Raw genomic sequence first — 17,306 nt, forward strand, 5'->3', positions numbered from 1 at the left:
TATACCCACTGCTCTTGCAGGCAGGTGTGCCTCAGGAAACAGGTATCGCTAGTTGAGTGCTGACACGGCCAAATCCTACCTGATCCCAGGCAGGATCCCAGACCTGCCCATATCCTCTTTGTAATGTCAACTTCTCAGTGTAGTTCCAGATACAGGAACAGACACAGACTTCTAGCAAAGAAATAATAATCAGGACAAACACTGCAGCTGTGCTCTGACACACAACCCCAAATGTTTGCTTGGCTAAGTGCTCTACTCTGATTAATGTTAGACAAAAATACGAGCATTTTGATCTTTTTCATAAAGGCTGCACACATTGCATTTATTTTTCATTGCTTATAATTGCATGCAGCGTAGTTAATTGTTTCATAATGCCACGGGGAAAAGGAGAGGTACCCTCTTCAATGCTAACATTTTCTTCTTGCTCCAGTGGGCATCTGACATGCAAATAATTACAGACAAAGTGCAGCAAGATGAAATTCCCAGGCGTGAGGCAGAGTGAGACCTTCAGTACTGACTCAGAAGGAAAACTATCATGTATGAATCAAAGGTACAGGGTCTCTAAATCTCTTCAGTATCACACTCATAGCTTATTGTATCAATACTTGAAATTTAGGGTAAATACTCTTAACAGATTATGAAACTACTGTGACAAAAGTGAAATTATTTAAGTATTTCTTAGGAGAATAATTAAATAAGGTATTCTAGTGATAGAGGAAGAAAAGCAGGCAAAGTGAATGAAAAAAAAGGCAGAAAGATGCATAGTAATGGGACATGAAATATTGAATATACATATGAGCAACTAAGGTCGTGTTTTCTTTCTTAAAATAAAATTTTTCAAAAATTTCAAAAATATTTAGGGAGGTTTCCTAAAAAATTATTTAAATTTAAAAATGGTGCAGTCTTTTTACTAGCTATGATCAGCATTAAAATAAAAATCCGTATCTTTCTACAGCTAGCACTCAAAATATCTACAAAAAACCATGAAATGGTGACATTTTAAAGATATCTATTCCACATCTCTGAAAACTGCATTGCTTATTAGATATTCTGCTGTACTGCATGAAGTTCTTTTATATCAAATTTTATTACTGAATTTTTACTACTTATATGCCAGTGTCACAGTGAACTTTAGTAGCATAGCTCAAGTGTGAGAGAGAAATATATTCTAGAATTAATAAAAATCCTCACTTCTTTGTTAATGCCTTGAAAACTCAATCAAGCTTCTCTTCAAACTCAAAAAGCACATTTTATGCATTTTGTTCTCTCACACATGGAAAAAAACCCTCATGTAATGATATGTATTTTCACACAAGCAGACATTGAAATAAAACCTATCAGAAAAATATTCTGTCCTTCAGAGAACGTGTCAGTGTGAGGAACAACATACCTATCGTTGCAGTTAATTATTATTATTTCAAAGTAGGAAATAAAGTTTTTGGTGAAAGATCAACACCTAAGTGATTTCAGCTAAGAAAAGCAGAAAAGAGAGTGGAAGACACTATGAGTGTTTCGAATTCCTGGTATTCCTTAAATTGAACTTATTTCAGACTCCATTTCTCACAAAGCACCACAATTCCTCTTCTCTATGTGCTACACCATGGCAGCCTCTCAAATACAACGTATTATTCCTGAGAGAGGAGCAAAAGAGCTTCGTATACCTGTACAATAACTTCCTGGAGGCACTGCTGTGGCACTACAAAATACAAATATACCAGGGTTTGGACAAAACATTTGAAACTTTGCCTGAAGGGGGCTTGGGGAACATTTTTCATCTACTACACTTTTCAAATAAAATTTTTATTTCCTGATAAAAAGCATCTGCACTCTGATGTGCAAATACATGATTTTGTCTTTTAAACAAAAGTAAAACCTTGTTATGTTAATGTTTTTGTATTTGTTCCCAGAGCTTCTTTTTACTTTTATGTATTTTAATTTAGCACTTCACACACTTGAAACCAGATTATATTTGCTTTTCCACAGCTGCTTCTCAGGTTAGCCACTACTTTTTTCTCCAATGTGAAATCTCCTTGGATTTCACATTGCACTCTGTGGCTACTTCCACCAAGCACAGCCCTTGTAAGTTAAGTCCTGATTTCACAAAAATCAAGGCTGGTTTTATCACTTTACCAAAAGGAGTCCTCTGCTCACTGAAAATGGTATGAATAAATTAATAACTTCAGAAGTCAAACTCGTGCTTACTGGACTTGGCACTCGATTTGGCACAAAACCAGATGAAAATCTGAATGTTTTGAGGGTGGAAACAACACTCAACAAACAGATGTTTTTCTGAGCTCTTTGCATAAAGGATAGTGTCAATTTGTCCTTTCCACAAGCAAAACCCAAACCAAACAAATCCAATAATGCCCTTTAAATTAAATCACTGAAAAATTGTTGTTTATGGGTATTAAATACAGTTGGATGTCATTTGTTTATCCACATCTGAAGATTAATGCCTACATCAACCCAAAGGTCTTCCTCAATAAGCTATGAGCAAGTCACATATCAAACAACTGCTCTATGTATGGACCAATTTTAAAAAAATGAAAATAATTTGCTACTAAAGGTGATAGTGCAGCAGCTGGGTCCTTCAAGATGTAGCAAAGGCAGACTCACATGTAAATGACAAATAGCTATTTGGATGGTAACATTATGAAACTATTTTTCTTCTTCCTGGCTACTACTAAAAGTGCGCTCAACAAACCCTTGCTCGATGGTGTTCTAACAGTGTGAGCCATCATAAATTGCTAATCTCTAGGTAGCCATTTCCATATTTTTTGTAACAGATGGTAGAACAGTGGTGCTATTAAATATAATTTATTCTCATATGATCCCCTATTGGTATGTTTTTCTCTTGCACATTAATGGAAACTCTGGTGGGATCTGAGCCACAGTAGCTCAGATATTCAGTACAGATTTTCAGGAATACCATACATTTGGGGAAAAGAATACTACCATCAGCAGATGGCAAGGAAACTCATAAGGAATGGGCCTGTGACATAGGCTTCCATCAGGAAAAGTTCTGAGGCCTGTGCACTACATACCATTAATAATACAGAGGAATACATTTTAATTGCTATCTTACCCATGAGCCGTATCCAAAAATGCTTTACTGAGTAAAATAATGTACATTCATGATAAACTAAAAAACACCAGCACAAGGGGACATACCTAACAGTTGAAGGCAAGATGCACTGCGTATATTTGGCTGAATTAGAGGTACAGAGTTTGGTAATTAGTGTAATGAACTGATTCTCGACACCTCAGGGACCTGCTACAGTCAGCTCTCTGCAGGCAGCTCTTCCTGGTTGTTGACAAATGTAGTCATGAGGCAGATATCCAAGACAACCCTGTACAGGCCAGGTCACCTCTGGCAGGGGTTATTTACGAGCTCACAGGCTCTCTGGAGTTGCCTGCACTGCTTCTCAGGGAACGGATTCAGTGTGGGATAGTGGTTGAGCAAACAAAACCTGTCAAATCTGGGCTCATCAGGGTTTCTCTGCCCTTCCAGTTTTATCACCCTGGCTCTGGCATTAGCTTAGCACAAATATGGCTCATCCAAGCAGGGCTTCATTCACTTCCATTTGGCTTTGTTCCTCCTCAAACAAAGCTCAATGTTCTCATTACACCTCTGGGAGACAAAGCGGGTCTGACAGTTGTAATATCCACCCTCTATTTTGTTCCTCGTATCATGTTCTGTGGTTTTCCTTATTCTTGTAGTGCCCCAAAGCCGCAATACAGAGGTGAATGCATGTCAATTTGGAAATGGCAAGACTCAAAGATTTAGTTTCCCAGTGAATAAGACGGTTCTGAAGATAAAAGAGGAGGATACTCCTCTAGTTTGAATAAGACTGCAGAATAAAAATAAAAGATGGCAAATCAGCTAATTGTTTGAAGCAACACCATTCACCACACTTTGCTGAGATGCCTGAGCTTCTAGTACAAAATGAGTTCCAGAGATGCCTCTCTTTCCGTACAAAATAAAAAGTTGCAGAGGTCTCCAAATTCACTGGCTTCACTCTAGGGTCTGTATTTGAAATGGAAAACAGATTCCAGATAGAGGGACCAAAGTAGCAAAAGGACTTCAGGACAGTCATGTGCTTCAACTCAGAATGAAAGAGTTTCCTCCCCCTTAAATGCAAGGTTTGGTGCGCAGTAAGACCATAACTGCCAAGGCAAGAGAATATTGCTTGAGATGAAAGACAGCCTGGGAGAGGTATTTGGAGATCTAAAAGATCTCATGATAACACTATCCTGCCAGTATTTCAGAAATGCTTTTTTCTTTAGGTCAGTTTAACACAATCCCTAATCAAGAATGCATTTTTCTTCGAAACAGGGTGTGTATTTTAAAAGTCAATCACTAATATGTCTCATATATACAGAGCTTGTCCCAACCTTTAACTATTGTCATGGTGGGAGAAGAGAAAGAGTAAGACAGAAAATTTTCTGAACTAGGTTTAACTTCAACTTAAAGCCACTGGATTTTTATGACTGTTCCCCCCACTAACAAGTGCTTTCAGCAGTCAGAAATCTTTATCTTTTTTTTGGCAGCACACAGCCAAGGCATGTCTTACACTTTTTCAGATCCCTTGCTTGGGTCAATAAAAAGGGTGCAGTTGCAGGTGCCTCTGCTTCCTCATCAGAGATCTCCCATTCTCCAGAAAACACCATGAAGATGCTCCACTATTCTGAAGTGACAGATTTCACTGTCATCCTACTGTGGAGTTTGGAAGCATGATGAGCCATATGGAAAAAGATAATTATCAGTACAACCGTTTAATAAAAAGATGAAGATGAAAAATAGAAAAGCCTTCCCAAACTAGAATGCTTAATTATAGATTCCTATTCATCTGGCCAGGGAGGCTAACTTGATGTCAAGTAAGAGCCCAAAAATAGCAGCTGGCTCAGGTGTCTGCTCAGATATCATTTAAAAGTCAGCATGCTTGGAAGTGCATATTGTGTGCTGCCATATTGCTGTACCTGGCACAGGATTTGGCAGGTCTGCTTTCCATTGTTTATAATTTCTCTTGCTGCTCTGAGAAATTAGTAGCTTCTTCTGCACTCAAGATTTAGTCTAGGGAAAACAAATCAAAGGAAAATCCTAGGACTGTCTCCTCTTCAGGAGGATGCTTCAGCTACTCTGGAGAGTTCCTACCTTGGAGCAGCATGATTTATCTAAAAGGAGCAAAAATGATTTTCTGGCTTTCCACTCTGCAGCACCCATTTTATTTCATGCTGAGGCAAATAAATGCATCTGCTGCTGTCTTGTTCCTTCCACTATAATGTATAGCAGGTTAAAGTCACAGTTCAGATCTCAGCAGGTTTCAGATTCGAATGCTCATTATATATCGGGGGGTCAGTGTTCTAGCAGGGAAACACAAAAGCAATCTTCAAGAGGCATGAAATTTCTTATGTTTAGAAACCCTCCACAAAGGTCAGGGATTTTTAGCTTTTATAAAGCCAACCTTCAGCTTATAATACTGCCAAAGTAAAATTTTCTCATGGATTAAAAACCTAAGCAACTGAATCTCCAAACCAATAAACAGTAGGCAGTTTATTGGAGGTAACTTGTAAGCATATTCTGTTATTATCATGAAATTAGGAGGAACAAGTAGCTCTCTGAGCTGCCAAGCTAACGATGCATGATTTCCAACATCTTTCTCCCATGAGGGTTTTCCAAAATCTAATAAAAGTGTATGCTTCCTTAACTTCCTTCTTGTGGGCATTAATTGGCTTTTTCCCCTCAGCCTGGCATAAATTTTCATAGAATGTGTAATTTGCAATACTTTTGAGACTTCTTCTCTGTCCAAGATGTTTGAAACATGTCTGCTTGTTCAAAATCACTGGGGGTGTGTGGGGGGAAATGGAGATAAACACTCACAGCATAGCTTATTTAGGTCTCATTTCTTGAGGAGACTCAGCTGAAATATTATAAAATTGCATTTAGCTTTCACCTTGCATTGGTTTGTACAGTCTAGTGGTGCAGTGGCCTGCAGTCTAAGACTGCAACCACAGTGTCTGCCAGCATAACCCCATGCTCTGCTTGAGCAGTGAAAAATGGAACGTGGATTACGAAAAGAGCCAAGCACCAGCAAAAACAGATGCTCGTGATGCTCATGTGCAAACCTCGCCAAAAGCACATCTGATAACCAAACATTAAAGAAAAGACAGATTAACATGCACAGCCATGCTATTCAATACAAATCACATTCCTAAGCCAATATTTACATAAACATCTTCCTGAAGAAATCTCCTTAAAGCTGTAATTTTTGAAAGCACATAGTGACCCCAGGGATTCAAAGGGTCCAAGCAAATAATCACACTGTCTAGAAATCAAGCAACCAAAAAAGCCCAACACTTACAGTGACAAGTAACTTCTGATTTTTTTATGTTTTAATACCCTTTACCATTCCCTTCTACTCATTTTAAGTGAAGGTTTCACAGGGCTAATTCTGACAATGTTTCAAACACAGCAGCCTATGACAGCAAGACATTTCCTGTCTACTTCCATTACTCACAATTTCTGAACTACTCAAGGTTAAAATATCTTTTTTTCAGATAAATTACAATAGATCCTATCAGTGAGTGGCCTAGAAGGGAGAGTGAGTGAGCAGAATTTTCACATGTATGTTCAATGTTTCAAACTGTACTTCCAATAACACTCATCTGGCATTTCAGTCCCCTCAAACACATTTGGAAAGTTCCCCAACTAGCTCTTGGTGGCTGGGGTGTTTCTGAAAGTGCAGAGAATGACAGAAAATTGTGAGGTGGACTTCTCAGATCCATGCAGCATCAGAGCACAACAAATGTCAGAGAACCCAAGGAGAGCTTTGAATTTTCATGCTGTGACTCTAAAACTTCCTATAGAGACTGAAGCAAAACCCACAGAAGCAAAACAACTCTTCTTATCAACCTTAAAAAGCTTGAGATCCAATGTAAAAGAAGGTTAAGGCACATTATACTGATTCATAAGAAAAATATGAAAAACATTTCCTGTTTAGCTGTATCTGAATTTTTCTGTCTAGGTCTCAATTTTCTGCTCTGATGTACACCTATGAAACAAGCTCATAGAGCCTTTATTCATGTAATGCTCCTGTTGAACCAAACTTTTAAGCAACTAAAATTACCTGATTTGGCATTCAACAAAGAAGATGTTTTTGAAGCATCCCAGCAACCTGCTTCAGCCAGACGTCTTTGTTCAACATAAGAATTTAAGATGAAATCAGATGTCCAAATTCTATTTTCATTTTCATTTTTATCAGATTACACTCAAGCTTCCTGACCCGTGCAGCAGAAAAGATTTAAGCCTTCTTCCCCTACCTCCTATCCCTAACTCTTCACACAGACACTGCTATACACATGTTAAAATTATTACCATTCTTCTCTATCTGCGTCACAGTTGCAAAAATATCTCATATCCAGACAACTTTCTTCCAATCCACAGGCACACTGCTGAATGCCCGGAAGAGATCCTCCCCAGTAAAGGTGCTTTTCATTGGCACGGCCAACCCACCAAGCAAATGGCATTCCATCTGGATGAAAGGGAAAAAAGAGGGGGGGAAAAGAGAAAAGAGAAAAAGAGAGAGAAAGAGAACTTGATAAGCAAACTGGATTCTCCTGAGAATGCAAAAGAGAATGGAGGTGGACATGTCAGACAACACTCAAAGAAAAGGTGCAAACTGCAAAGTAACAAACCATAAACTTTGCCCCAGGTTCCATTCCATGGAATACACGTTGAGAAAGCAATGGTTCTGTTGGAATCCCATTAGGGCTCACATGCCAGTTACTCACGAGAACCTTGGCACCACCTTTCAGCTGCCAAGACATTGGAATAGTGAAGCCAACACCAGGGTCTGCACCAGCTGTGCCCAGTGGTTTTTGTGTGATCACTGAAGGAGACTGAAACCAATTCTCCTGCCACAACTCACACCACACAGATTGAACTGTACCACACAGTATTGGACAAGGACCTCTTGTAGTGTCAACTGCTTTTGCAGGAGCCTCTAGCCCTTGATCAGGATTTCTTACCTTAGGAGTCAGATATAAAGAAAAAAAATCTACAAAAATAACACACTGACTGATATATTACTATGAACTTAGTACAGTTCCTCTCAAAAGTAAGACTAAAATTTCTATTGATTTCTTAGGAAGCAAGATTAGAAATTTTAATGCGCTGTCCATGGATGGAATTTGCAAATGTAAAGTTAGATAAGATATTAAAATAGGTAGGACATAAGTGGGAAAAAATATTTCCCTGCTTGGGAATCAATTTACCTCTGTGAAGCTATTTTCTACCTACAGGAGCTTTAAGATTTATGTATTTATATAAACCGAGACAGTTTTTTTGTTCACATTTCAGAATCCATTATGCATCAAGCATTAAGTATTAATAGTCAGATAGAGTAAGCAGAATCTGATGTAATGAAATTCACAGATCAACATTTTCTAAGACTGACTTTGTCTTCCAGCTCAGCTAACTTTTTCATTGACTCCTTAATCCTTAAATCAAGAAATGTAATCAGTTACACATACAGGTAGATGGCAAAATTTAACAAAACTGACATATCAAGATTTTTTGATCGAAGGAGCTTGGAAAAATAAACTGCATGGCTAATGAAGAAAGATGCATCAATTTATTCTTCTGCTTTTCTAACATTACTAGTAGAGAGTATTTCTCATTATAAAAGGCAAGAAAATCTAAATTATGAAATGCAATCAAGGTTAACTTTAGAATGTAGGAGACTAATTAAAATGAGTTTTAGAATCACTTGGCAAAATTAATTCATATTTATTTTTCTTCTAAGCTTAGACTGCTGAACTTTAAATTCATAAAAAAAGGAAAATAAAAACAGGAAGAGCAAGTACATTCTCATGATACCAACAATTAAGACATGACGAATTTGACCAATACCCAGAGGCACTCATTAGAAAAACACAATTCAAGTACATCTAAGGATTCATCTTACAAAAATGTACACATTCATTTTAGGCCTCATATTATTGTCAACACATTTATATTTTTTTTCTTTTCTATTCAGCTGATTTTCTTGCAGAAGTTGATTGCTGGAGCCAGTGAAACAGTTCTATACTATATTATTGGGAAATTACTCAGTACAGCTTGAAATAGTAATGTTAATTGAATAAAAGGGTGATTTGTCTAGAAGTAGAAATAGATATACAGAAGTGCTTAATCTAATTTTAAAAGTGCCCATTCTGGAAAAAAAAATATTTAGATAAAGAAAAATTCTTCAAGTCAACAGCAAATAATGGTGTTCATTAATCAAATACAATCTGTGTCAGTTTTCTTTGGTGGAAGCCATTATATACTTAAACATAACAGTGAAATAAGCAATCCTTTGTGTGTATTAAGAATAAGTAATTTCCTGACATCTTTTTCAGATCTGTTGTTATTTGTTTCATTGAGCAATACCAAGCAAACACATGCATATTCAGATTTATGCTACAGACTAGAGAAGTGGTAGAAGCACCACAGTTTGAATCATTTACAACTAAATTAAATACAGTGCTAAAAAATAGAGCAGTCAACATTGTAAGAAACAATCTCAGATTGTCAAGGGAACAGGCTATAAAAAACCAGTGTATTTTCCAAAATTCTATTTATTAAGCAGAGTTCTGACACCTTTACCCAAGACAAGTTGATTTTTTTCACTAACTAGTCCCCTAGAAATCAATTTTAGTATTAAGTAAAATTATGCCCTGATTCTTCAAAACTGTTTTGCACCTGTTTAGTTTTTAACACATGAGAAATCAGAACTTTTCAGCAAAACTCTTCCAAATCTATGGTACTTCACCAACACCTGCAGAGTTTAGGAATTCTGAAACTTATATTGTATGTCATATACCTGTAATGTTGAAGTAAATCAATACTTCACAAACAATGCCAATCAATCTGAGTTCTTTCCAGAAAGTTTACACCATTATACCTTGGCAGAGCTGGAGGATGTCTTGCACTGAGACTGAGTCTAGACAGCTTGTGCTGATTAAAATGCTTTCTTCTAAGTCTGTAGATTTGTTGCAGAATTTTCACTTCTGTAATCATGCTACTACAATTTTTTCAAAGCATTATCAATTCTCCACCACCTCAAAATGAATTAATTTCCCTTCTCTGGTGAAGCCACAGACCAAATCAATGACATTAAGCAAGGATTTAAAATGACCCCATCACCTTATGGCAACATAAGTCAGTAGAGTTCCACTTTAATATTTCTAAGCTAAAAAGTCCATTAATAAGAAGTGCTACTAATTCTTCATTATGTGCTTACCCTGCTCCTAGCAACACAACATTTAGTAAAAAACGTTGTCAAAAGCCTACTGCACAATTAAAAGTATTCTTTTCAATGTTTTTTTTTCTTTCTATTATTAATGGGAAAAAATCCTCTGTAAGAAAAAAATTTCAACGTTGTCCTTGAACTCCATGCTATGGTTTCGAAGGAGAATATGTGTGAAAAAATATCCCAAAACAAGCAAAACAAGCAGGTGCCAAGTGAATGAATTTACCAATAGTAGAACAGTGACAAATTTCTTTACAATGATTTCCTTCTGCACTGCTTAAACCACCTTAGGAAGATTTCAATTTTGATAACAAAATCTTCAAAAAAGGCAATTTTTGGGTTGTACTTCCTGCAGTGGACAGAATGACAGTAATGTCATTGTCTGGAAGCCTCTAGAAACAGCTGCGATATTTACACCACTGTTTTTTACCATAATTTAATATACTATTATAGTAAATACAACATAAGCATAATGTAACAATATGAATAATTTAATGATAATAATATTCCAACAGCATTTATACACATTATATGCATATCACTCTGTGTATAAACTCCAAAAGACTTCTGTGGACTCAGTTTGCCTTTATACAGTCAGAAAGTCTTAGTACCGACTTTTATGTTTATATAGCTTGAGCTAAAACAAAGCCATGCATTTTTAGAAGTATTATATTTAAAATATTTGTCAGATTTGTCTGTATGATCTGTTGTTTGTTCTTGCTATGGCAACAAACAAAAGTCTAATTATGGAAACATAGCAAGATAAATTGGATCATGTGTTAAACTCCTGCGCTGTATAAACCTACAGCCTGACGCAGCACTTACCCCTAAGACAGTCAAGGTTTTTGGGGTACCCAAGTTATTGAAACAGGTCAGTTAAAGGTCTTTCTCACCACCACTTCAAGGCAATTTATTTGCATTTGTCTTTTGAAACACTAAAAGCATATTGCACTCAAACAACATTGTCTTAGCAGTTTTCATGTTCATTTTGTCCTCCAAATTCAAACCAAGTTAAGCAGAACTGAATTTGTACAATCTTACCTCGATAAATTTTACTGATGAAACTGTAAATTAATTTACATCTATGCTGTTTTCTCTTAAAAAGAAATATTCACATATCAAGAGGTAGTGAAAATTAGGAAAATACTGACTGTAGAATTGCATAGAGCAATCAAAGTCAATTCTTTGAAATCTCACTCAAAACCAATAAATATCTGTTTGCACTAACCACCTCAACAATATCAAATCCTGCAAATGGCTCACCTGATACATTAAAAATATGTGAAACAAGCAGTTAACAGATTTTTTTCATGCATATGTCTGTATATAAGCACACACTTAAGAGGCAATTTCAACCTGAATAACTGAATTCAGAGGCCAAGTCAGTGTACAAATTATCATGTCAGATAATAATTTTTTAAGACTCTTGAATAAATGGACAAAACAGTGAGAAAGGAAAACTGACCCAATATTTTTCAAGAGTTTACCAAGATCTTGTTTGCTCACACCAATTTTTTTTCCATCATAACATTTTTACAGCTTTTTATACTGTAATTTTTAAAATTCAATTGACATAAAACCAATTTCTTCCTGTTTGGCCTTTCAACAGGGAAAAAAATACAGTTTTGATAAATCAAATAAAAAGTATTTAAAATAATTCTGGACAAAGAAGGGAAAAATTGGAGAAATATTCCACACTTAGCTGAAAGCACATAATTAATACCTTCTTAGAGGCTGTTTGTTCGGTGAAGTCACTAATCAGTATTAATGACTCAGGATCTGTATTAGTTTAAACAACAACTCCCACCACTGGGAAAATAAACTGATAACTCAAAGCAGGGTGAGCTCAGGCTGTGCTGCATTAACCACAGTGTGCTGCTCATTCTCTGAAGGGGGTGCTGAGATTTAACAGTGAAAATGCTGCTCTTTGGTTCACAACCCTCAGCAAGGGTCTCGCGGCTCTGCCCCTGCCATGTGGAAGCAACACTCATCCCTTGAGATGTCAGGCTCTCTGCGCCTCACAAACAGCCCTGCTTTCAAGTCAAGATCAGGTTACCTTGGGAAAAAATATGTAATATGGACCAGGAAAAAATGAGAATCCCCAATGGCATGGTTCCTCTGAACATTGTTTACTCAGTGAGCCACCAAGTCACCCAGTTGGTTTTGTACCACACTACTCTGCTTGCATGGGGACACACACCTGTGTTATGCCTGTCTCATCTTTTTTCAGTACAGACATAATGACTGTCTAATACTTCCTTCCTTTACTTTAAATCTTCCCCATGGCAATCATACCGGTTTCACAGTCCTTTTTCTCTACTAAAACTACAACTATAATAACATATTATTGCCCTAATTTTCAGAGATGACAAACACGTTTGTGTTGGAAATCATAGCTGGTCAAACACTGCACCAAGACAGTCACTTTTTGTATTTGGTACCAACTGTGCCAGACAACATTACTAAGAATCTCACTGAATTTGCTTAAAATTTCTGGTCAGGTTCTGTCATTATTCAGCTCAGCTATCCAAAAGGGAAGTAGTCCTGCTAATGCCAGTGGAAGTACCCGATGGCCAAGATCACAAAGTTTAATCCTCATTCTAAAATGATTTTTTAGGAGAAGTGGGGAAAAGGCAGTTCTTTGCTGACATTTTGTTTATTGTTATACAGCTTTGCTGCCAAGGTGCTTTGCTTTCAGAGGGTCCCAGGCAGAAGTAATTGCTTTAAAAAAAAACAAAGGAAAAACCACATAGCACACAGCATTTGTCTGCTTCTCTTAAGGAGAGAAACTGCTCTCCCTCTAGAGCAGCTGTTACCACAGTGTGCTCTGCTCTTCTGGAGTTGTTAAGATATTCTCATAGATGAGAATGGGCAGAAAGAAGGTAAATAAACATGGACCTTTGCTTCTTCTACATTTAACAGGAACCTAATGAGCCACACTGCTGGGCTGCAATGACAGAGCTAAGGTCACTGCACACTCAGAGTGCCTCAGCAAAAGCAAAATCACCATCAAGTCTTTAACAGTCAGATTTGAGGATGAGCATAAGGATTTCAAACCCAAATACTTTTAGATGCTGAGGAACATTAAATCTACATCCAAACTAAAATTTTGTGCCTCGTGAATGTCCCAGCTGAAGGCCTAAGAAGGCTGAAAATATTATGAGTACTTGCATTCTCCTCTGCCAGCCCAGCCTGGGTTTTTTCAATAAATTTCTGGCCAAGTGACAAGTTTCCTGAAAGATGCAAATGGGACTCCAGCCAACAAGAGAAACTATGTGAACAGCTGAAGGCATACAGGTTGGGAAGGGCAAGCAACAACAAATAAACAATCCAAAGAAGATTATAGCTTTTAGGGACAAGTGACAAAACAGGAAATGGCAGCTTTGAATCCTCAGCAGTTTTGCTGAAGATGAACTGGATATTCTACTCTGTTGAAACAAAAAAATTATCTCATTTCCTTTATTTTCTGCATTCCAGCTCACCTTCACTTCAAAATTGTCCCACTTGCTTTCAATTGCTTTTCCTCTTCCTCATTCGCCTTTTCTTTTCCCATTTTCTCTGTTTAGCCTAAATCCTCCAGGTAAATTCAGATAAACAAGCCTGACACTGTCTTAACAGATAAGCCTATGACATTGATGCATGTCCTGCCACATCCTTACTCTGCACTGGGACCAGAAACCCATCAATGCTCTGGATTCAATTGCAAGTGAATAATGACCATGGATAAGCCACAGTGGGCTCCAATATAACCCTGTCTGGGCCAGAGGAGCAGCTCCTGCTCAGCAGATGTCTGGATTTTTTTCCCTATTATTCCCAGTAAGATGAACCCATCATTTCTTGCCCTCACACTGCTCAACCAGCTTTTCTGTGTTCATTCTCATCCTAATTACCAGCATCCTCTCACTCATTTCCCCTGGAATGCTACCTTGTGAGGTGGCTCAGTACAGTGCCCAGGAAATGGTCTTTCATTCTTAATCAGCTCTTCTGCAGAAGTATAAAAATAGTTAGTGAGAATAAACAGCAGTGAGTTCTGAATAAACAGATTAATAAAGAGAAAATAAACCAGATTATGTAATTCCAGGTCTTGTGAAAGTGCTATGGGACACTGAATGATCATGTTTGATTTTGGGGCTCTCTGCAGCAGACCAACACTCCTCAGTGGGTCTCTAGGGCCTGAGGAAGACAACAGGAGTGACATTTGCAGCCACCCTGCAGTCAGACAGTAACACAGCCCACTCTCTCTGTGTCCTGCTGAAGTCTTATCCACATTATCTTATGAGCTAACTGGATGAGGTGCCCACGTGGAATGGGGAAAAGCATGGAAGAGATGAGTGAGTTTATATGTTTAGACACATCATATGCTCTTCAGAGCTTTCTTTTTAAAGCATTTTATAATGGATGTGAAAGGGCCACAGGGAAAGGCCACAGGAAAGAGAGCACTGAACTAACGCACCTTATAAAATACTGCAAGGTGAGAGCAGTAGTTTATCATAGCAGTTTTTGTTCTTAAACGCTATTTAAGTTTTCATAGATGAAAGCACTTTGAGAGCTAGAAATAAGATTGCAGAGGGCAGAGGAGAATAGTTGAAGCATCAATGACTATGAAGGGTGCCTCAAACCATAAACCAATCATTTCACCACAAGAAAACTTAGTATTCAACTGTTATTCATGGAAATGTTGAAGTGAGAAAACTTGTACAGAACAGTAAAGCTACATTATAAGCAACTGTCCCAGGAAACAATTCCAGGAAAAAACACTTTATAGCTTATTAATTTCCTATTATTTTCCAGGAATAATAATGGACAGATCCAGCAGCCAGCATAGAAGCATCCAGCTCCATTGAAATCAGGGTAGCAGTGCAGATTTGCACTCACTCAGCATCAGGCTGTTCACAGGAAGAACAAACAGCTGAGGCTGGACAGGACCTCTGGAGAAGTTTAGTCCAGCCTCCTGCTGTTCTGAAACAGATTCAGGATGTAAGAACTCCTTAGAAAAACTCTGTGGCTGTTACTGAGTCAAGGAAAAGCATCTGCAGGTATGCAGCAAGTGACATACAGGCCTGAAGGATCTATTTTTAAAGGGGGTAAAAAAAAAAAAAGTTATATTTGTTCTATTTACTCTTGAATTATCCATCATGACACCTCATACCCTTGGGATTGGGCATGGATGAAGAGTAATGACCTTAACTGTAGCACTTTGCACCTCATGAACTCCACCTGGTGCAACCATGGAGTCCCCAGCTCTGCACAGCTCCCAGGCTCAGGTGCTCTCAAAAGCCCACCAGCCTGAGCCTTTCACCAAGAAAGCCCAAAAAACCCCAGGGCAACAGCCTGGCCCAACAGCGGTCTGAAAGTCAGGGTAGAACTCAGAGCAGGTAGCTTGTTCATGAACACAAGCCAGCTGGAGTAAAGCTGAGTTGAATTAATCAAGGATTAATTCAACTCTTGCTAGAAATCACGGAGAGTTGGCTGGATTACGCCCACAATGAGATGCAACTAGAAAAACTAGAAAAAGAAAGTAGATAAAATGGGGACATTTGGGACATTTAATAGGAGACTGGATGAGTTACAGAAAAACATGCTGTGGGAAGCAATCTTTGCTCGGTCCTTTGGGAGAAACTACATGCACTAATAACAGTCCTTCCCCACTCCTTTATTTTGAAAAGTGTCTGAGTAAAAATGGAATTACCTTACTCAACAGAACTGTTTCCTGTATATGCAGTTTTAACTACCAGCATTAATAATGAGAAAAGGATCCTTATTATTACTTTTTTTACCCCTGCTCACATTGCACCAATACAGTCACTAGTGGCTCAAACGGACTGTCTCCAGATTTGACAACCCTCCACAAAAGACAGATTAATTTTGTTCCCTTTGCATTTGCAATGGCAGCTTCTAGGAATAATAAAATCTAGATTCAGGTATAGAGAATCTTTATTAGCACTATTGATTCATGAAGCAACAAGAACACACCTTGTCCTTCAGCTTCGAGGTTAATACAGCACAGCTGACAGTTAGAGAATAACATCTATTTACATGGGGTGAATCTGACCAGAAGGTCATTAGGACAATGTCATTTCCACAGTGGGTCTTTTTGAATTTCATGGCTCAGATTTATCTTAAAGAAATCAGAAAATATCATCAGTAAATACCCTGAATATCTGAACAGGAGTAAAAATAGAAAAACAGTCTTAATAGAACATAAATTAAAAGAGATAATAACATATTGCTAATCACTTTAAAGCTGGAATCCCTAATTAAATAAATTAGAGGATTTTCTTAAAACTGATAGTAGCACTCTCAGATATTATTAGGATGGCATTTCTGTTTTGAAAAGACACATTTGGAAAATGAGATCACATCTCAAGTTCTTTATCTCAAAAGTCCCTGGGAAGAGCATGCGATATATCCATTGTCTTCTACAAGACAGGCATTGTAAACAACTACAAAATGACACCAACACCCAAAAGAGAGCTCAGAGAATAATATAAGCACATTTCTGAGCCTTACACCAATTATGAGCCAGCAAGGCAGCTTGGACAGTGCAGAAACCACATTCTGAGTCTCTCCTCCTACCTTTTTGTCACATCCCTAGTGAACTGAAATCTCACAGGGCCAGTTGAATTGGATTGCTTTTTTTTTGTTCTCAAAAGCGTGTTAGTTGGCAAAAGACAACTCTGAGTTGTACTTCTTATGAACAAAAAGTCCTGCACAGCAGTGCAGAAAGTCTGGTTTTAAGCTTTATTAAAAAAGAAAAAAAAACCAAAAAAACAAACAAACAAAAAAAAACCCAAAAAAACCCAAAACAAAACCAAAAAACAACCAACCAACAAAAAAAGTGAACTAAAAGCCTTCCAATAACTTGTTGAACCATGTTCCAGTATCTCTGAGAGGCATTACTGCAACTCATTAAACTTCTTTATAGTCTGATGTGTAACAACACATTACAGAGCAATTGTAAATAAATAACTGCTGATTTGACACTGCTTTCAACTGCAGAGCAATTCTGCTTTC

At 37.6% G+C, this 17,306-nt stretch overlaps 1 protein-coding gene across 1 annotated transcript in view; it reads right to left on the bottom strand.

Annotated features, from left to right (window-relative positions):
* Positions 1–17,306, bottom strand: part of CNTNAP5 (contactin associated protein family member 5) — a 261,242-nt gene that overhangs the window by 42,977 nt on the left and 200,959 nt on the right. Inside the window, exon 14 of the mRNA XM_054277569.1 lies at positions 7,376–7,532. Within this exon, the coding sequence (XP_054133544.1) occupies positions 7,376–7,532 (157 nt within the window). The remainder of the gene's footprint in view (positions 1–7,375; positions 7,533–17,306) is intronic.

The sequence above is a fragment of the Melozone crissalis genome, unplaced genomic scaffold, assembly GCF_028551555.1.
Source record: "Melozone crissalis strain CALT ecotype California unplaced genomic scaffold, PUWL_Pcris_2 ptg000023l_1, whole genome shotgun sequence".
Taxonomy (NCBI): Eukaryota; Metazoa; Chordata; class Aves; order Passeriformes; family Passerellidae; genus Melozone; species Melozone crissalis.